Here is a 22371-nt window from a genome sequence, read left to right on the forward strand (position 1 = left end):
ATAAAATCTTCAAAGATAATTTAACTTTTAATTCAAGGTCTTAAGAGCATTACAGAATCATAAATTAGTATTTATTGTATAGAGTAGCAGATTAAGAACTACTGTCTGCAGGATATGATATGGAAGTTGATTGGGGGCAGAGATTTGTTTTGGTTTTTGGTTTTGTTTTTTAAATTACCTATATAGTGTATCAGAGCGTTTCACCCTGTATTCTGTATTTTAGAAAGAAGACATATTTAAGAACATGAATGTTTATTGAGGCGTCTACATCTCAATTTAGTAGAAGGTTTTAACTATTTTGAGTTCCAATATAATCAGAAAATTAGAAATACAAATTATTTTTTCTAACCACCACTTGGCCCTAACCTTTTCTTTTTAATTTTTTGAATTTTCTACCGTTTAAGATATGCCGAGTGCACCAATGATCATAGGTGGATCAAGCTGTGCAAGAATGGATGCCATGTCTGGTTTATGGCAGAGTTTTTCCTGTGAAGTTCAATTGCCCTATGTCTGCAAGAAACCCTTAAATAACACGGTGGAGTTAACAGGTATCTTTCTCATTTCATTGTGCAAATAGGTCTTAAAATTATAGTTTTGTGAAGTCCAATAAAATCCATCTCAGACATCTATTTTCACCTTTCCTTCACCTGGTACTACCAATGCCAAAAATTACTTTGTTTAGACCCTGTGGTTGGGTATTATCAACTATATATGCATAAAGCTTTGGTTTGGTATATCCCCATAAGAAGGCAGAGGTATCCTAGGTAAGAAATATGTTTCTATTCACAGAGGTGGCTCTTTTTTCATTAGAGCAGTGGTTCTCAGAGTGTGGTTTTTAGACCAATAGTATCAGTGTCACCTGTACCTGTTTGAAATGCAAATCCCTAGGACCCACCCCAGATTTACCGAATCAAAAACTCTGTGGGCCCCAACAATCTGTGTTTTAAGAAGCTTTCCTGGAGATGCTGATGCACATTCACGTCTTATGTATAATTTGCCTCTGTGAGAAATCAAAAACGGTAGACGGTGGAACTCTCCTGGGATTTCCAGCTCCTGCCCCATGATGCCCATCCCTGTTCTGTCCTTCTTTGCCAGGCTGATTTTTTAGGTTGTTGTGTTGATAAATCAGGTAGAAAAGCAGAGGTGCAGAAGGACAAAATGTGTACAAGGAGGGGGGGTTTCAAGGGATTTCAGGGGTAAGAGAAACAGAAGAGTTGAAGTTTCTGAAGTACAGAGAAACTTCAGAAGCCTTTGAAAGAATAAGAGGAGTGCCCTTACTGTCTTGCACAAGGCCCAGCACATACCTGGTATTTGATTAAATCCTTCTGAATAAGAGAAACTAATACTCAAACCTGGGAGGAAAAAAGGTTTTAAAATGTCTTGTTTAAAGAATGTTGGGGGAAGGAGATAAAATTTCTTGTCCATAGAGGAGCATAAAGCTATTTTTTAAGACTAAAAAATAAAGATTGTCAGATGTTTTTTATTAAAATACTAGGGGAAAATGAACATTCATCTTCCAGGTTGATTCAAACCAAATTTAGTCCACACACAAAAAGCATAATAGAAAAGACAGCACAGATGAAAATAAACCAGGTGACTGATGATAGATCAAATAAATATCCTGTAGTAGCAATTATTAAATAAATCATGATGTTTCCACATGATTGAATAATATGCATTTATTAAAAATAACTGTGCCAGCAGGAAAATACAAGAGCAGAACAAAATGATATGCCTACTTATTTTAATCTTGTAAAAATATGTTTTCATAGAGACAAAGACTAGAATAGTAAAATGTTTGTTCTAAGTTCAATTATGGGTATTTTTTCCTCTGTTCCTTTATCATAATCGTAAAATAAAATAATTATAATAATAGCATGTTCTATTTCAGAAACTTAAAATTAATTGAGTTATCTTGCAAATGTGAGAAGCTAACTGGACCTGAATTTTATCTCTAAGTAAAGGGCAAACTGTTTACATTTTTAAGTTGCTGTATTTTCATTAAATGGACATTCCAAACAGTTATGAATCCATGAGGTCTGAGTAATTGACTTAATTTCTAATTCTATTAAGAAGGTAAAAAGTATTTTATATGGTTTTATACCTCAGTCTTTTTCTCCAATATTTCTTGACCATCATTTGAGTGAGTTTTAACATGATCTAAACAAAGAATCACTAATTACATGAGGATGTGAATATAGTAGAGGAAAGGAAAGAAGAGATCCAGAGAGGCCTTGGACCCTTTCCCTTTATCATTGTCCTCTCTTTCTTTCTTTCTTTCTTTCTTTCTTTCTTTCTTTCTTTTTTTTTTTTAATGTTTACTGAACAGAACCAAATTCATTGAGCGTTCCTAGTGTTCCTGCCACCACACCAGGTACTCTGAGGAGCAGAGCAAGATTTTTTTTAAAATTTTTTTATTTATTATTTATGATAGTCACACAGAGAGAGAGGCAGAGACACAGGCAGAGGGAGAAGCAGGCTCCATGCACCGGGAGCCCAACGTGGGATTCGATCCCGGGTCTCCAGGATCGCGCCCTGGGCCAAAGGCAGGCGCCAAACCGCTGCGCCACCCAGGGATCCCTTGTCCTCTCTTTCATGTGGAGTTTATAAATGTTTTACTCTATTCCTTAAATCTTTATCCTTTGTCCAACAGTAGGCATGAATGCACATCCCCTTACCAATCTTTTAAGATTTTTTAATTTATTCATGAGAGACAGAGAGAGAGAGGCAGAGACATAGACAGAAGAAGAAGCAGGCTCCCTGCGAGGAGCCTGATGCAGGACCCCCGGAATCATGACCTGAGCCAATGGCAGATACTCAACCACTGAGCCACCCAGGTGCTCCTCCTCTTGCTAATCTGACATACATGACCATACATGAATCTGGACTTCATAACCTTTCAAAGTCAGAGACTAGAGGGGAACCTAACAAATCCCATACCAAGGAAGAGATATGTCAGTGACTGACTTACCCCACACCATTCGTCTATCTATTGGGACTAAGGGAATTCCCTCCTCAAATAGTTGGAGCCCAATCATGTGGCACATTTGTATCACATTGCAGTTATATCATTATCTGTATCCCATCACTCTTGTGATGCCATGTAGAATGAGGCACCACATAAAGTCATGTCCTTATGCCCTTTGACATCACATTCCCTAGTTTTCCAGAATCCTGATGATTTAAGAAGGAAGAATTTGGAATGTTTTTGATTCAAAATAGATGTATCTTTACTGGAATATAAATAGCTGCTTTTCTTGCAGATGTTTGGACATATTCAGATACACACTGTGATGCAGGCTGGCTGTCAAATAATGGGTTTTGCTATCTGCTGGTAAATGAAAGTGATTCCTGGGATAAGGCACAAACAAAATGCAAAGCCTTAAACAGCGATCTCATCAGCATTCATTCTTTAGCAGATGTGGAGGTGGTTGTCACAAAACTCCATAATGGGGGTAAGTTTTTAAATTTTCCTATTTGAGAGGTTTAAAACATTCTAAGGTACCCCTATTTTTAGACTCTTAGTGGGAATGAAAGCCTACAATTTGATCCTTACAGATCGGTACTATCCAATAGAATTTTCTGTGATGATGGAGCTGTTCTATAATCTGTGCTGTCCAGTATAGCTGCCACCAGCCATTTGTGGCTTGTGAGCTTGTGGAACTGATTTTTACTTTTATTTCATTTTTGTTATTTTACAAATAGGCATATGTAGCTAGTAGCTACCAATTTGATAGTATAGCCAGTGATTGAATAATTTCCCTCCTCTCATAAGCTAAATGCTATTTAATTTGCTCCAGATGCTTAAGTGATGATAATTTCATGATTATTTCACTTTTGTAATTATTTAAAAGCTAAAGACTTGGGATCCCTGGGTGGCACAGCGGTTTAGCGCCTGCCTTTGGCCCAGGGCGTGATCCTGGAGACCCAGGATCGAATCCCACGTCGGGCTCCCGGTGCATGGAGCCTGCTTCTCCCTCTCCCTGTGTCTCTGCCTCTCTCTCTCTGTGTGTGTGACTATCATAAATAAATAAAAAAAATTTAAAAAAAAAAAAGCTAAAGACTGAAGAACAAAAATAAGCTAGACAGGCAGTATTATATCCTCCTCCTAGGATTCACTAATAGTAATAGCTAATAATAAACACCTCTTCTATGTCAGCATGGTGTTAATTGTTTCCCCTGGGAAGGCAGCAGCATCATCCAAGGGTAGGGATGGACGTCAATCCCATTCTGACTCAATTTGTAGAATTTCATTATAGGTTTCCCCTGCTATCCAAAAGTAGATTGTTCTTATGAAATCTTTCATAAACCAAAATGGCATAAAACTAAGAAGTGAACACCATTTAATAAAAGCTAAATCCTCTTCAGATTTCTTTCACTTAGTGAAAACAGGTACATATGTCTTTCGTAAAAGTGAAGTGGCAGAAAGAGCAGAGGAAACCTGTATACCCCATAGAGCAAGGTTTATCTAAACTAGATAGGGAACACTTAACCTATAGATCATAGCATGGTTGTTCCACTACGTACTCTGCCTATATACGTACTCTGAAAAGCACTCAACCCCTGGACTGCCTAAATGAGCAATGTTTTCATAGATTAATTACAAATACCACTGAGACTCCTAAAACCCCATTATCAGAATGTAAAAATCAGTAACAATGTACATAATGAGGTATGTAATTGAGTAAAAGCAAATAAAATATTTTTCTTTTAGATGCCAAAGAAGAAATATGGATAGGTCTTAAGAACAAAAATGTACCAACTTTATTTCAGTGGTCTGATGGTACAGAAGTTACTCTAACATATTGGAATAAGAATGAGCCAAATGTTCCCTACAATAAGACTCCCAACTGCGTTTCCTATTTAGGAAAGGTAGGAAACCTCCTGTGGCTTACTTATATTCTTATTGTATACCAAATAATAATAGTAAGATGACTTTGGTTGAGATATTTGTGTTTGGGCTGGAAAAGAAAATAAAAGGTAAGAGCCCTATAGATTGTCTTTCCAGAAGCTACTGGAAAAAAATAGGTAAATAACACAATGACTAAATAAGCAATCCACTTCCTGTCTGAGAGTATCTGGTCTGGTCTGAAACACATAAAAGGAAATCCTGTTAGAACTCAACTTTTATGCCAGATTGGTTCTAATAAGCTGCTTTCTCTCTGGACCGTCAATGTGATATTTAACATATAGCTACAATTTAAGGGAAAAATTCCATCTTCTTAATTCATCTTCAAATTTTTATATTACTTTGAGAAGTGAAAAACTATTTTTATTTAAAAATAAGGTCTCAAAAAAAAAAAATAAGGTCTAAGGGCAGCTGGCTGGCTCAGTCAGGGGAGCATGTGACTCATTATCTCCAGTTTGTGAGTTCAAGCCCCATATTGAGGATAGAGACTACTTAAAAAACAAAATTCATAAAAGTAAATAAATTAATTAAAAATTAGGTCTAATGTTTTCTCAGAAAAAATCTTTCTTCTGTAGAATGCTTATTTATTAAACATGCTTTACCTAAGAGTCCAAAATAGGCTCTATTTGAGAGAAAAGACATGCGTATCTCTATATTTTGTTTGTACTGCTTTCCTGGGGACTCCTAATTATCTAGGAGGCTTGTGTCACCCAAACTTCTAGAGAGATGTAAATGGAAGTAATAAATGATATGTGTATTTAGGAGTGTTTCAAGATTAAAGAGGTATTTAGAAAGGTGTCAAAGATAAATTTAGAAGGGTGTCACATTTCATGCTCTATTTAAAAAGATATTTAAGATGTCTTTGGTAGAGTGTCAAAGATAGAGATCCCATAGGCAAGAATAAACTGATAGCATACCTAGATAGCATTCCAGTGTTCAAAACTGACCCTTATCACAATTTACTTTTTGAAATTTAATTTAAAGAAAGCAGGGTGACTTAAGCAAAATTAATGCTAAGTAGCATATTTGAAAGAGATTATTTTGAAGTCTAGGCTGAAGTAGAGTGGAAGGAACTTTTGATTTTGGAATTCTTGGGAGAGTAGCTGTTCTAACTACCATGATTTATATATATATAAATATATGGTTGGTTGACATATCCAAAAGTTTTTAGCCAATGGGCAAACTTAGGCCATGTCATATGAAAGAAGACTAGAACACTGGTGACTGTGTGTAGGCTGAGTTTTTCTTTCTTCAACTTCTATACTAAAAGTCCTTGATTGTTTTACTGTTACTCTAACAAGAAAATAGAATCTTTCCACTATGAATCTAGAGGTGGTGTTGAAATAACAAACTGTGAGCCACAACCTTGCAGGCCTACTGGGTGGCATTTTCTAGGAGTATGTCCCCAGATGTAGTATTTCATTTATAGTCATTTTCTTTTTCCTTCTTCTTCCTCCTTGCCCTGCCCCTTGCTCACAGTTCTGTGAGAAGAAACTATCTTGAGTTAAAATAAGTTAGAGTTCAAGTCTAAATATATGGCAAATAATTTCTCTGTGGGAACTTTTTTTTCTATTTTTAAAAGCTAGGTCAATGGAAAGTCCAGTCATGTGAAGAGAAACTTAAATATGTATGTAAGAAAAAGGGAGAAAAAATGAACGATACAACATCTGATAAGATGTGTCCTCCAGATGAGGTATGTAAAATCCCTGTATAAGTTTTCCTAAGAAGCGTTACACCTTCTTGATTGACGGTGGTAGTTGAGACTGAAACAATTCAGACCTGGAAAGTAGAAGAAATGACTATACCTTCTGTTCACTTATGTTAGAGCAAATCAGAGGACAGTGAATCATAACATATTGGCATTCTTACAATAAGAAAAAATTTTATAGGAAAAAGAGTTACCTATTCATGATTTTTATTTAAAAAAAAAGTATGTGATTGTAATCCTTAATGCTGATATCTTCACTTCCTCCAATTATTTTTTTCCTGTTCAAAAATAGTTCAACCAACAATATTATAGTCTTATGAGGAACTAGGCCTTGGAGGTAAAGAGAAATAAGACACACCTTCCATCTGACACAGGCTCACAGTCCTGGAGGAGTTATCTATGAAGTTGTATCCCACCTTCATCATCTGTATGGATTTACTGGCCATGTCCTTAATTTCTCTAAGTATGAAATGTTACCAGTGTAACAGAATCTTGCTTGTTAGAGGAGGGACATTAATTGATGTATCTCCTCTGATTTAGGGTTGGAAAAGACATGGAGAAACCTGTTACAAGATTTACAAAGATGAGGTCCCTTTTGGAACCAACTGCAATCTGACTATAACTAGCAGGTATGACCATTAGTAAACATGTGCTGGTGAACTTTTAAATCTGGGTTAGTTTTGCTGAATAAGCTTTCTAAGAAAAAAGGTACATCTTCAATTTATATAGTATTCCATCATTGTAAAAACACCTACTAACTTAACCCTTGTTTTGCAGATTTGAGCAAGAATACCTGAATGATATGATTAAAAAGTATACTAAATCTCCAGGAAAATACTTCTGGACTGGCCTGAGAGATATGGATTCACATGGAGAGTATAGTTGGACAGGTGTTGGTGGAGTAAAGCAAGCTGTAACTTTTTCCAACTGGAATTTTTTTGAGCCAGGTGAGTGCCTTAGTCTTGAAAGTAGTGGAATATGATGATTTGTGAAATGCAGTATACCTTCCAGATGTCTTCACTTAGCTTTGAAATGTGAGGAAAATGATAATCTTCAGGATGAGAGTCTATCAATGGAACCATAGATAGAAGCAGTGACTATGTCTTCCTTATTAAATCCTTAGGAATAACCCCAAAAAGGGAGCTAAAAAACTCAGTTCTCAGAAACCACCTATAATGGCACAAAGCTAGAACCATCAGTGCGAGGTTTTTTTTTTTTAATCTTTTCTATGTAAGTCTCAAACAGAATCTAGAAGCTTCATTTTGAAGTGCTTTACATTTTCTTCTCTTTGCTTCTTAACTTCTTTCTCCAAATTTCTCCAAAATTGAATGTGTTTATTTCTATTATTCCGAATGGATGAGTATTAAGGAGGCAATATTGTAGGTATGAAATGTAGTTCATCCTTCTTTAACCAGCTCAAAGTATTGACCATATTTAGCCATAGAATCAGAACCATTTTGAACCAGAAAGGACCTCAGATATCCCTTCTGATTTCAGAGTTGAGAAGATAGTCTCAGAAGGTGATTTACTTAACAAATGTTACCTGGTTATTGAATTGCTAAAATTCAGATCCCTGATTTCTAATCCAGTGCTTTATAGAGGATTTTGGTTTTCTATAAGACTGGAGCTATAAAGCATTCAATTTTTGTTTCTTTGGATTGTTTATATTTTCTTGTTTTTGTACGATGTGATCACAAAGACCACTTTTTATAACCCAGTTACTGGAACATATGAGTGTATAATGAAACACAATACTTGAAATAGAGAATGCCCACAAAATTTGAAATAGATGGTCACCACCATAAATGTAAATGGTATTGATAACAAGGTCATCTTTTTACTTATAGAAGATGGAGGATACAGGTGCTTATCTTGGTGAAATCTCACTTTAGATTATAATGTTCTAATATATAAAACATGGGATTTCTTTTATAGACATTCAGATTTCTTACAGTCAATGTCATATTCTTCATAGATAACCTTCAGTGGTTGGAGAAGAGCTCAGGAAATAGAGCTATTCTCTCAGTTCTATAGCCAGAAAGACTACTATTAATCTCTCTTTACTATAATTACTCCCAACTTCAGCCAGCTTGGTCCATCATGGACAAGACTTGGGTAGGGGGCAGAACAGGGGAAAAATAGGACATCCATCAAGGACAACACAACATTTTTTCTCCCAGTCCCTTGTTTCAATTGCTGTCCAGGTATGAGACATGAGACAATGTTTGTTTGGTGAAATAGAAGTCGTCATTATTTTCCAACTTATGTTCTTCTTGTCTTCTACCCACTTCAAGCAGCGTGGTATAATATAAAAAGGAGCATGGCACTTTGCCAGACAAATCTGGGTTCAAGTGTTGACTCCACTACTCATTAGCTATTGTTGTCGCAAGTCACTTATTCTTCATTTGAGAAATGGATCTGATAATACAAGCAATCTCTTAATGTTGTGAGTAAATAAATTCTGGCTGCCATAAAATAGACAGAAAACAAATGTATGTTACCATATATCTCCTTCAATATTGTACCCCCTATTCCTTTGGATCTGAATCTGAAACAGTCTTGTTTTGAGGGTTACTAAATTGCTGAAAAACTTTTCAAAGTCATTAAGCTAGTATGAATCACTTAGGGTATGCTGAGCAGCTTAGTGATTTCGGGTGCACCTCCATATGCAGACCACCTAGATTCTAGTTCTGGATCAACCACTTACTAACATGTGACCTTGAAAAAGTCACTAATCCTCACTGTACCTTGGTATGGCAATAGAATCCACTCCAGAGGTTTGTTGTAAGGACTGATTCATTTAACCCTGTTAGAATAGTACCAGGGAAGTAATAAACACTGATCTTTATTACCATCATTGTCATTATCATCATCATTATTATAACACATTCCTTTCTACCATTATCTTTTATATCCTTTCTCCAGACCTTGGCCCAAATAAAGGATAAGGACACTAGAAAAATGTTTGGACTTTAATGTTCAAATGTAATGTTTAATTAAACTTTCTGATTCAACCCCAGCTTCCCGAGGTGGGTGTGTGGCTATGGCTACTGGAAATTCTCTTGGAAAGTGGGAGGTGAAAGACTGCAGGAAGTTCAGAGCACTTTCAATTTGCAAGAAAATAAGTGGGCCCGTTGAGCCTGAAGAAGTAGTCCCCAAGCCTGAAGACCCTTGTCCTGAAGGCTGGTATAGTTTCCCCTCAGGTCTTTCTTGTTATAAGGTAAAGTAACATTCTCATTCAGTTCCTTAAAGAGGTTATCTTTCTACTATCCTAGTCCACATACTTGTAGTAGAAATTATGCTCCTCCTCAGGCACATATGTAACCTACCAAGGTGTTTGGGAGCACCACTCATGCCTTTGTCATGAGACAGCTTATCCCCATCTGAATTCATGTCCTACCCAAAAAAGCAGGCCTACAGCCAGAACTGGCTCTTTCCTAGTGTTCTTTTGCCCTGAGACATTAAGTAAGCTACATGCCATGCTGACAATTTGCTTATGATTCTCATATCCTTCTAATCCTTGTTGTCCAATGGAGAATTCTATCACTTCTTATAATTTAAAAAAATCATTTTAGGGCCTGTATCAGTCAGCTGTTCCCAAAAAGAAACCATTACGTAGTATCGTAAAATTCAGTGACTATAACAACAAACATTTAGTCTCATTTCCACAGATCTCTGGGTCAAATAGGGATTGTTTTAGTTCAGGCTTGAATAGTGAGCTCTGGTTTCAACAGTGGGTCAGCTGTGCTGGGCTCCAGGCTATGAGTTGGGATGTGCTACCTTGATCTGGGTCTCAGGCTGAAGGGGCAATAGTTTTTAGGGGCTTGTTCTTACAGTCAATTGTTAAAGCCTAAGAGGCAAGCCTAACCATTTAAGCACATTTCAGGTCTCTATTCACTTTACCTCCACTAACATGCCATTGATCGCAGCAAGTCACATGGCCTGAGCCCAAATCTAGGTATAGGGAAGTACACTTTACCCACCAGGAGGTCATGGCAAAAACGTAAAATTGTATCACAGGGAACTGAAGAATAATTCAATCTCCTTCTGTTCCTTTTTTGAAAAAAAATTAGTCATCACAAACGAAAGATGGCAAGTTTTGCTTTGCACCTTCTGTTCATGTTAGCAGGGCAATCTGCTGTTTCATTCATCCTCATCAGAAAACAGGCCTGTACTTGTATAGGTTTCATTGTGCTATGTTCATAATTATGTTTTTAGCATATTTCTCTGCAGAAGTCTACTCCCAAAGTATTCATATGTATCCTTGATAGCGTTACCTACTGGTCCTAGGAATGCAGGAGAATGTGGTGTCTTGTTGGAGCAGTTTCCCATCCTGACTAAGGAAGGTCATCCATCTGACAGCAGTAGCTGGCCTTTAGTTGACACTTCCAGCAGGTCTTGGTTGTATCCCAGTATATGTTTTTTTTTATTTATATATATATTTTTTTTAATTGAAGTGTTATTTGCCATATACATATAGTATGACACCCCGTGCTCATCCCGTCAAGTGCCCCCCCTCAGTGCCCATCACCCAGTCACCCCATCCCCCAACCTGCCTCCCCTTCCAGTATCCGTTGTTCATTTCCCAGAGTGAGGAGTCTCTCATGGTTTGTCACCCTCTAATTTTTCCCACTCATTTTCTCTCCTTTCCCCTATAATCCCTTTCACTATTTCTTATATTCCCTGTATGAGTGAAACCATATAATGATTGTCCTTCTCTGACTGACAGGTAAAAATAAGAACATTTTCCTGTTATTTTCACACCTATAAGAATCCATTTCAGAAGCCTACACATTTGAATCAAAGAAACAAAATAAATGAACAAGGGGGAAAAAAAGAGACAAACCAAAACCAGACTCTTAACTATAGAGACAAACTGATGGTTACCAGAAGGGGGGGGGGGGACAGTGGGTGAAATAGGTGATGGAGATTAAGGAGTGCACTTGGCGATGAGCACTGAGTGAATGTACTGAACTGCTGACTCACTGTATTCACCTGAAACTAGTAGAACACTGTGTGTTAATTCTATTTGAATTAAAATTCAAAGACTTAATTAAAAACCTACACTTTTTATACATAATAGACTTGGAAATTATGACTATTTTATGATCATGCCAGAAAAGAGATTAACACTGTGTTTTGTTAAGCTGTTTAATATAGAAAGAATCGTAAGAAAAAGGAACTGGGAGGAAGCTGAGAGGTTCTGCCGAGCTCTTGGAGGACACCTTCCCAGCTTCACTCAGATGGAGGAAATAAAGGGATTTCTTCACTTCCTCATGGACCAGTTCAGGTAATACTTTGAGGATGAGATCTTCTGTGCTGAATCTGATGCTCTCCAGGTACTCAGAATTGACATGTTTATTTTCTAAAGGGTCATTCAGTGCTTGGCAGTCTGTCAATATCAAATATTTTTATGCGCAAGACACTATGAATAATTTGAAGATGAGGGAGATAGAATCACCCTCCTTTGTGTAGCATAATAAATTCTAACAATGGGGATAAGAAAAAGTATGGTAAAAATCTAGAACAAAGGTAAGGAGGGACCATGGGAATTCTAAAGACAGATGAATACTTTGGAGGTATAACTGGGAAAAATGTTATGAAGAAGGATGGTTCTTAGAAGTTAAGGTAGTATTTTGAAAGGTAAGACTAGGAGAAGGAGCCAGAGAAAACAGAAAATTAGCAAAGGTACTGAGACCAGAGTGTACAGATACAGTCAAGGAGAAATGAGTCATTCCACTTACCTAGAAAATGAGATTTAGATATGAAATTGGAGCATCCTTATTTGCCAGGGAAGGAGTTTGATCTTAAGTCAATAAGCAAAAGAAAAAAACAAAACAAACAAAAAAATACCCAACAACAAGTGTGTGTGTGTATGTGTGTGTGTGTGTGTGTGTGTGTGTGTGTGTGTGTATATATATATATATATATATATATATATATATATATATATATAGGGGGAGAGAGATGGTAGGTAGATGCAGGGCAAGTAATTAGAAAGTTATTACAGCCCTCTTGTGGGAAACTACTTTGAGAATGAGCAGGAAGAATGTGAAAATAGGAAAGTAATCAGAGACGCTACAAAGAATCAATTAGCCATTGTGATTTTGATGTTACGGTGGAAGGATTCTTGGATGATTTTTCTGATGTACAATGTGGAGAAATGTGGACCAGGTGATGCTATCATAGGAGAAAAATTTCTCTGAAGCTTTGGGAGCAATCATGAGGGCCTTCAAGTCCACAAATTTCTTTTTTTCTTCCCCTATTTCTATGAATTGAAAAGAAGACCACCCAAATATGCAAATCAAGGATTCAGGGTATACCAGGCAAAATCATGGAAAAGAAATTACCATTTAGACATATCCTGGTGAATACTTTCCTTATCATTTTGACTCAAAAGCCTCAAAGAAAAACAGCAAAACAAACAAAAAAACAGGTACCAAAACACAAAACTCAACTGCTCTTCTTCTCTAGGACATTAAATATAAGAAGATGTTTAAAAACTGACATCTAAAGAGTTTTGAGGTGGAAAATGTTTACAATATATTAATTTTTTTAAAGATTTTATTTATTTATTCATGAGAGACAGACAGAGAGAGAGAGAGAGAGAGAGAGGCGGAGACACAGGCAGAGGGATAAGTAGGCTCCATGCAGGGAGCCTGACATGGGACTTGATCCTGGGTCTCCAGGATCAGCCCAGAGCTGAAGGTGGCGCCAAACTGCTGAGCCTCCCGGGACTGCCCACAATATTTAATTTTAGTTCGCAATTACATTGCTTTTCGTTTGTGAAAATTATGATTGATATAATCTTAGAACTTACTTGAAAAAAATTCAAAGACACGTTCCAGTTGAGAGATGAATTAAAAATCAAGAAGACCTGAATAGGTAGTTTATTTTAAAAGAATTGGAAGTATGAATATATAATATAAAAACATCCCCAGTCTAAATAATGCAATATGTATATGTAACGATAAAAATAGAAAGAAGTTATCCTAAATCCTGAAAAAAGAAACATGAGAATATTTTAATAAGACCAGGTGTTAAACTCTGTTTATAAATTAAAACTGGAATATAAAGAGATGAAATGGTTTTCAGAAATGAAAGTATAATAAATTCCTCATTTGCCTAGAAGTCATATTTAGAAACACAGATTATGTACATTTTAAAACAGTATGTTCATCTACTGAATATGTAATGGGTGAAGGAAAGGTTTATATAGTAAATTATGAAGAAATAAAATAAAAAGCATGAAATCCAGTGTAAAGCAAGATGGCAGAAGACCAAATTTATCTATTTCCAGTTATGTTTAATTCTAAGTCTGCAAATTTCTTCAATAATGAAATTCAGCTATATGCTATTGAAAGACAAATCTTGCCAATTAGTGCCTGTCCAGCTCAAAGAGTATGACGTTCTTTTCCTAGAAGAAAGAAGCTATAAAGTGTTTCACAAGTTGAGAAACTTTGATAAGAACCCATATTTTTAACGCTTCTTTAAAAATTGAAACAACAGGGCAGCCCAGGTGGCTCAGCGGTTTAGCGCTGCCTTCAGCCCAGGGTGTGATCCTGGAGGCCCCGGATCGTGTCCCACGTCAGGCTCCCTGCATGGAGCCTGCCTCTCCCTCTGCCTGTGTCTCTGCCTCTCTCGCTGTGTCTCTCAGGAATAAATAAATAAAATAAAATAAAATAAAAAAGAATTGAAACAACAGGACACATTTTCATATCGTAGCAGTAATTAGTCCTGAGGAGACAGTGGCCCACCAAGATAGGGCATCATTCTCTAATTTGTGGTTGTCTCTAATTTATTACTCCTTTATCCACTTTACCTTTGTTTTTGTCCCATATTAACCTAAATAGTAATTGAGTTAATAATCACAAACAATACAGTAACTAAAATGAGAAAATTAAAAGAATGAGCTAAATTATATTGTGCAAATGTGAACAAAAAGCTAGAATCACAATATTGATATTAGATAAAATACAATTGAAGTAAAAATTCACCAAATGGGGAAATGAGATCTATTTCATATTGAGTAAAGGTACAATCTACAATGAATTTATAATATTCAAGAGCCATTACATATTTTAAAATAATAGCATCAAAATATATGAAGCAAAAATATTAATTATATTAGTGAAATATTTCAATAAGTAACAATAGTGGGAACCTTTAACATTTGTCTTATCAGCAAGTATAACAGACAAAAGAAAATAGTGTAGAGGGGATCCCTGGGTGGCGCAGCGGTTTGGCGCCTGCCTTTGGCCCAGGGCGCGATCCTGGAGACCCGGGATCGAATCCCATGTCGGGCTCCCTGCATGGAGCCTGCTTCTCCCTCTGCCTGTGTCTCTGCCTCTCTCTCTCTCTCTCTGTGTGACTATCATAAATAAATAAAATAAAAAGAAAAAAAAGAAAATGTAGAATATACGAATACTATAATTAAGATGGTTTAACAATATCCTCCTTCTTCATACATTACAAAGTCTATATTTATTTTCTCTTCAAGCTCTTTGCCTGTGTCACTTACAGTAATTGATCTATTAGGCTAAAAATAAAATCTAAAATTCCAAAGTGGTGAAATTATACAGGTATATAAAAAGTGAAGTCAAACTTATAAATTCAATGTTTTTGAGTAACTGTTTTGGCAAATAAATCAAAACTGTAGAGATGGTAATAACAATACTCACTCTGAAATTCATGGGATCTAGCCAAAGCTATAGTTGGAGGTACATTAATAGCTTTAATAGCTTTAATTATTAAACAAAAATAATGAAAATAAGCATTTACCTAAAAGTAAAAATAAATTTCAACGTAAATACAAGGAAACCATAAGAAAGAACCTAATAAATATTTTTATATAAAGATACTTAAAATGAAGCCTTAGTGGGGCACCTCGGTGGCTCATTCGGTTAAGCATCTGCCTTTGGCTCAAGACATGATTCTAGAGTCCTGGAATCAAGTCCCACACCAGACTCCCTGCTGATCAGGGACTCTGCTTCTCCATCTCCCTCTGCCTCTCCCCCCAGCATGTGTTCTCTCTTGCTCACTCTCTCTATCAAACAAATAAATAAAATCTTTAATTTAAAAAATGAAGCCTTAGGAATTATAAAACCTATTTCATGAAGAAATTTTTTAATTGGTAAGAATACTATGCATAATTTCATGCTGTTACAAATGAAGTTGTTAAAATTAATACTTTTTAGGGAAATGTAAATTGGTATACAATGGATTTGATAAGTGGAAACCCAGTAATTTAATAGCCCATGAAAGAAATGGAAAAAATTGACAAGGAATTTCTTCCAAAAAAGAGATAGGAAATATAACATGGTTATATATGTGACTTTCTTCACATTTTAAAGAAGAAATCATTACCTTGTATTTCAGTGATACAAGCAAGAGCTTGCATTCCATTACATAGAAACTGATATAGACATCTGGTTTATTTCACAAACTAGTCTAATCCTGATATCAAAGCCTATCAACAAGAGCACAAAGAATTACAGACCAACCTCTTGACTAGACCTGAAAAAGAAAATACTAATAAGTGATAGAATAACAAACACTGATACAGTCCTTATTATGTGCCAGATAATGTACTGAATGTTTTCTATTAGCTCATTTAATCCTCACAACCTATGAAGTAGTACTATTACAATCCCCAAATGCCAACTAGGTGCCCCATATATCATTCTTTTTAAAATTCGTCCTTAGAACAGATCCAAATTCATCTCTTATGACTACCCAGATCCCAACACTCAATTATGAAAAAATGTTGGATCAGTATATGCTAACTTAGACACCAATGAGATATTAAGTAAAACAAAACAAACATGACAGATGTAATATTAGAAGTGACTTCAGGGGTCACTTGGGTGGCTCAGTCCATTAAGTGTTTCCCTTAGGTTCAGGTCATGGGATTGAACCCCATATTGGGCCCCCTGCTCAGTGGGGAGTCTTTTTCTGCTTCTGCCTCTCACCTGGTTTGTACTCTCGCCTCTCCCTCTCTCAAATAAATAAACTGTTTTAAAAAAAAGATTGACAATATGATAATAAGGATATTTACCTTTTTCTGACTTTTACAAAAATGCTTTTAATGTTTAATCCTTAAATGTGATATGGCTATTGGTTGAACTACACTTTTATTTTTCCTTTAACAAGAATTTGTATTTTAATTAACTGAGCTGCCCAGGTGCCCCAATTATTGTTGATCTTTGTTTGGAATTTATAGCCTGTACATTAAGATTTTCTTTTTAAAAAATATTATTCCATGCAAACAATTACAATATATTTAGTGGGAGGAAAAGCAAATCATGAAAAAATAAAAAATATACTATTTACATTTAAAAGTAGATTACAAAAATACATCAAAGAAAGATAATCATTGTTACCTCTGGAAGTTAAGATTTTGAGTAATTTTTGAAATGTTCAAACATTTTTCCACACTTTCCAGATTTGCATTAATATACCTACTATTGTGTTTTTCTCATTAAGGAAAGGGAAATTTCACTACAACGTGCTGGAAACCTGAGGCAAAATACAGTACATGTGTTCCATAAATATTCATTTATTAAGCATCTGTTGTAGAAGTTCAGACGTTCTGAACTTTATTTTCTAGCACTAGAAATTATTATACAAGATTTTCATTGCACACTAACCTGAGTTAATTTGGATATACAAACTCTTAATTTCCTTTTGAGGTTAGTGTTTCTTAGATACTCCCCACAACCTTGGGAGGAGATTATAATGAATGCAAAACTCAGACCAAATCTTTCCACATGTACAAACATTTATTAAACAAACATTCATTGAAACAAGCACAAAACTTATTTCAGACAGTCTGTTTCATAAGTTTCCAACATCCCAGCAGTCTGTCCTAGGTGTTCGAGCCACCATCTTGCAAGGAAGGGTCATTTGAGGTAGATTTGACAGTATTCCTGAGGCGGGATTCTGTTCCTATTATAGTTGGCATCAGGTAGTTCCAATCATCTGACCCAATGACTAGACATGGGTTGATTTAGAGATCAAGCCCCAGATCCATTTCTAATGGTACTGGGTGCCAGCCTCACCAGAAAGTAATAACCTTTCATGAAGGGTGAGAGTGTCTCTAAATATTTTAGCTATTCCTCATATCTTAAGTAATTTCAATTTCACCATTGAGAGCCCATTTCTAATATCATGCTTATTAACAGGCTTCTAATTTTGCTGATAAACACCTATTTCTGAAATTCACTCTGCTAATAACCAAAACCTCAGGTATGGCTTCGAATAACAGACATCTTTGTGGTGGCTGCCTTTGGAACATACTCTAATACTCTGCTGATCCTCCTTGAAGTGAGAATTTTGAGCAGGACAACTTACTGGTGCTTAGCTCTCAAGTTTGACATACACAATATCATACTGTCTAGACCAAAGTATTTTTAAGTAAAATACTGACATAAACAAAGTGGATTTTCTAACCAAGCAAGAGGTTAGAAACCTTTATTCTGAACAGGGAGGCATTGATAAGTACTAAGCAATGAGTTTGTAGATATTTGTAGGAATCAAATGATGGAAAATGGAATATCATAAGTGATATAAATGATCATTAAGAGCTTCCATATACAGAATAGATTACACTACAAAATAAAACTGAAGTGTGAGAGGTAATTAAGGAATTTTTCTTGATTTGTTTCCTTGTTTCTGATCACACTTGCTGAGTTTCCTTTCAATTAAAAAATTAACACAAGTTCATTATGTAAGATTTGGGGAATATAAAGAGTGTTAATGGAAAAAATAAAAGTCGGGATGCCTGGGTGGCTCAGTGGTTGAGCATCTGCCTTTGGCTCAGGGCGTGATCCCAGAGTCCCAGGATCGAGTCCCGCATCGGGCTTCCTGCATGGAGCCTGCTTCTCCCTCTGCCTGTGTCTCTCTGCCTCTCTATGTCTCTCCTGAATAAATAAATAAAATCTTTAAAAAAATAAAAAAATAAAATTAAAATCACCTCCAATCCTGTATCTGTTATAAACATAGTTAGTGCTTAATGTAAACCTTTCCCATTTTCTTCCATTCCGTGTATATAGTTTATTTTCCAGAGAATGTACAACAATGTTTTTTTTCCTGATCACAAAGGTAATATATATTTAATTTAAAAAGTAGAAAAGCACAAAGGAAAAAACAAATCACCCTAATCCTTTCATTCATAGGAGCCATATTTCATTTGTACTCTTAACCCAGCAGGTGATACAGACTATGTTGTCTCCTTTAATCAAGAGATCGTTTGCCCACACCATACTTAGAAAGACAATGTATGCCTAAAACCAGTATCATAACCATGGCTTGAAAGGGAGGAAGGAGGCAAAACCCATTTACATCAGAAAATGATTGTAAAGCTTGAAGGCTTTACTTACCTTTTTATTGCAGGAATTGACCTTTCTCAGATGTCCATTGCCCAAATTGTGTATTGCACGCCAAGTAGTTAAATCAGATTACTGCTATACTTCTCACAATCTAAGTTCCCCATCTCTATTTGTATTTCAATGAAAGGATTCATGGTGCACAAAGTCATTACGGCTCTAAGATCTTTGCAACTCTTAATGGCAGCCCACCAGGGAAAGCCATTGTAGAACAAAAATAGTTTTAGGATTAAAGGAGAAAGCCTTGTTTGCAATGCTGTTGCTGCTGTGTGTACTACCTCCTGTGATGTAGCATGAATGGATTTCGATATAAATCTAAGGCTTTGCAGACTAAGCACCCTCATCAAATAGTATTTATTGGGGTTTGTAGCTGAGATACTGTTTTCCTTAGAAACCAGATGCAGCAGGAAATTTGATTGAGAGGAGGAATTTTAACACAGATACACATATTAACCTTTCATGCAATGTCTTCTTAACCTAATACCCTAAAACCATATACTTAGTGCTTGTAGTAGAAAAATTTATTTAGAGAGAAATTTTTCATTTGATTTAATTCTCCAGTTATGATCCATTTTTTCCCTCAAATTTTCTAAATCCACATTAGAGGTGTGCAATGATTAGAGTGATTTTCAATTTCTTCTTTATCTGCCTGTGGATAAACCAGGTCAAACCAGGAATAAGTTACAACTGAGGAAATATTTTCCGCCTCCTACCACACACAGAAAAAAACACAAGTAGCTACTATTTTCTATATAACACACTAATGAATTTTGAATTGGAAGCGAAAAGCTATAAATGTCTGGGTTGAAATGAGGTTCAATCTCAGAAAGTAGTGAAAACTAAAAATTTTGGACAATGGGGCAAATTGTGTTTTCTAGGAAACTATTTTTTAGACATGCCACCAAGGAGGCAGAAGAAATGAGCTCGACAGCAGAGGTTTCTAATGGGCAGAGGTGGATCTAAACGAGGACTGTGTGGAAAGGTTAGAGACAGATCTCTAAAGAGGCTTTCAGTGGGAGCTACTATAGAGTAAATGGAGGTGACATATGACCTTTGACCGTATTCCTGGTTGTACTGTTGATTGTAAAAAGAAGATAGACTATCTAAGCCTTACTTTAGGGAAACACAAAAATGTGCACAAATTCCTTAGGCTCAATTAAATTTGTGAAGATATTTGAAAGAAATCAAGTCACATCCAAGTACGTAACGAGGAAGCAAATTTAACCTCCTCTGGATTTTACCCATCTGACTTTAATTATACTGTATATGGCAATTACCTAGACTTGTGCTTTAGAAATTCAGCAGTTGGGAAGTGTAATAAATTTTGGAAGCCTGTTAGAAAGCTCTGAATAGTTGAAGACACACTGCAAATTCCTCTTCTAGCTGCTAAATTCAAACTGGATTTAATTGCCTCCACTGGATTATCTGAAATTTACAAATTGGTAATCTTTCTCTAAAAAAAAGAAAATAATATAACAAAGACTGAAAGGGGATTATCCTCATATTCCATTGCAATTAGTTGAAAAGCTTAAAACTGAAAAGATGAAAAGTATTTATATTAAAGTATGGGGGAATGTTCAGTAGAGGAAAGTGGTGAACAAAAGCAATTATTTTATTAAAACATAAGAAATTACTTTAAAATTAAGCTCTAGCTTTGAGTCACTGGCAAATTTTTTGAAATACAGATTTATATTTTTCAGCTATACATTACAGATATTCCATACATTCTCTTGAGTTTAAGAGTAAGAATTAATTTTAAATTTGGGTCCTATCCCTTTTCTACTATGTGCTATGTTTATAGGCATATAAAAAATATATATCTATATATCTAGTTATGCCTATGTAATATACACTCATATGTACTGATCATACATACTACATGCAATCAGAAGGTTAACTTATAATTAATCAGTATTATCAAAAAAAAAAAGGTTACATGGATAATAGTCTACTTAAAAAGTATCTATTTAAAAAGCCTAAAAAGGGGGCACCTGGGTGGCTCAGTGGTTGAGCATCTGCCTTTGGCTCAGGGTGTGATCCCGGGGTCCTGGGATCGAGTCCCACATTGGGCTCCCTGCAGGGAGCCTGCTTCTCCCTCCGCCTATGTCTCTGACTCTCTCTCTCTTTGTGTCTCTCATGAATAAATAAATAAATAAAATCTTTAAAATAAAAGAAGCCTAAAGAGTGTAACACACTTTAGAGAAAATTTTCAAGTGGAGTTAGAGATGAAGAAAATGTTTTTATGGTTATAGCACTTCTATTTATATTAGCAATATCTCCTAGCTAAAGAATAAATTTAATTGAGGAAAAGGGATATTTATAATATATGTCCCTGCTTCTATATGTTATTGTATATATCCTTTCTTGGAATGTCTATCCTTCTCTTCTCGATCAATCTGAATATTGACACATGTTAAACACTCAGATTATGACTCAAAAGAAATATTAGCCATCTTTGAAAGACTCTTTTGTCCTACTAACCTCACAAAACATTTCCTGACTTCCTACAGTCCACAATAAACTTCTTTCCTTGAATTTTTGTAATGCTCAAAATTTATACAAATTTTATATCACTTGATATCTTTCCAAAATGGTTATTTTCTTTGTTCATGTATATCTTGTTGCCCTGACTAGTTTATATGCCATTTGAGGATAGGTAATACGTCTTGTACTTCTCTGTATTACCATGGCATCTAGCTCAATGCCTTGTGCATAGAAGTACAATAGTTATGAATGTTAAATATAATTACTTAAATGACTAATTATGTTGTTCTCATATAACCCATGGAGTTTGGCTTTTAGAAGATACTTATACTTAATCTTTAGGAAAAAGGGGGTGGGGCGCCTGGCTGGCTTAGATGGTAAAGTATGTAACTTTTGATCTCAGGGTTGTGAATTTGAGCCCCACATTGGGTGTAGAGATTACTTAAAAATAAAATCTTTAAAAAAAAATACTTGTTTACTTTAAACTTTTTTTAGAGCATATTCTTTTTTCTTTCTCTTTTTTAGATTTTTTAAACTTAATTTCAATTTGTCAACATATAGTATAACACCCATTGTTCATCCCAGCAAGTGCCCTCCTCATTGCCCTCATCCTACCCCCCACCCCCCAACCCTTTGTTTCCCAGAGTTAGGAGACTCTCATGGTTTATCTCTCTCTTTAATTTTTCCCACTCAGTTCCCCTCCTTTCCCTTATAGTCTTTTTCACTATTTCTTATATTCCATGTATGTGTGAAATCACATGGTTGATTGTTCGTCTTTGATCGACTTATTTTACTCAGCATAATACCCTCTAGTTCCTTAATGGTCAGTGGGAATTAAATACTTTTTTAAAATTTTGATCCTGTTTAATAAAAATTTAGCCGGA

General features: G+C 35.7%; 1 protein-coding gene across 3 annotated transcripts in view; it reads left to right on the plus strand.

The window, feature by feature from the left end:
• Nucleotides 1–22371, plus strand: part of LY75 (lymphocyte antigen 75) — a 130732-nt gene that overhangs the window by 26069 nt on the left and 82292 nt on the right. For all 3 annotated transcript variants that reach the window (XR_008662137.1, XM_055307917.1, XM_055307916.1), the window contains exons 6-13: nt 405–548; nt 3264–3455; nt 4715–4872; nt 6492–6602; nt 7158–7246; nt 7395–7564; nt 9638–9837; nt 11765–11907. Coding sequence is in view for 2 of the 3 variants with exons in the window: in XM_055307917.1 (XP_055163892.1) it covers nt 405–548; nt 3264–3455; nt 4715–4872; nt 6492–6602; nt 7158–7246; nt 7395–7564; nt 9638–9837; nt 11765–11907 (1207 nt within the window). In the remaining variant the exon portion in view is untranslated. The remainder of the gene's footprint in view (nt 1–404; nt 549–3263; nt 3456–4714; nt 4873–6491; nt 6603–7157; nt 7247–7394; nt 7565–9637; nt 9838–11764; nt 11908–22371) is intronic.

The sequence above is a fragment of the Nyctereutes procyonoides genome, unplaced genomic scaffold (assembly GCF_905146905.1).
Source record: "Nyctereutes procyonoides isolate TBG_1078 unplaced genomic scaffold, NYPRO_anot_genome, whole genome shotgun sequence".
NCBI classification, from domain to species: domain Eukaryota; kingdom Metazoa; phylum Chordata; class Mammalia; order Carnivora; family Canidae; genus Nyctereutes; species Nyctereutes procyonoides.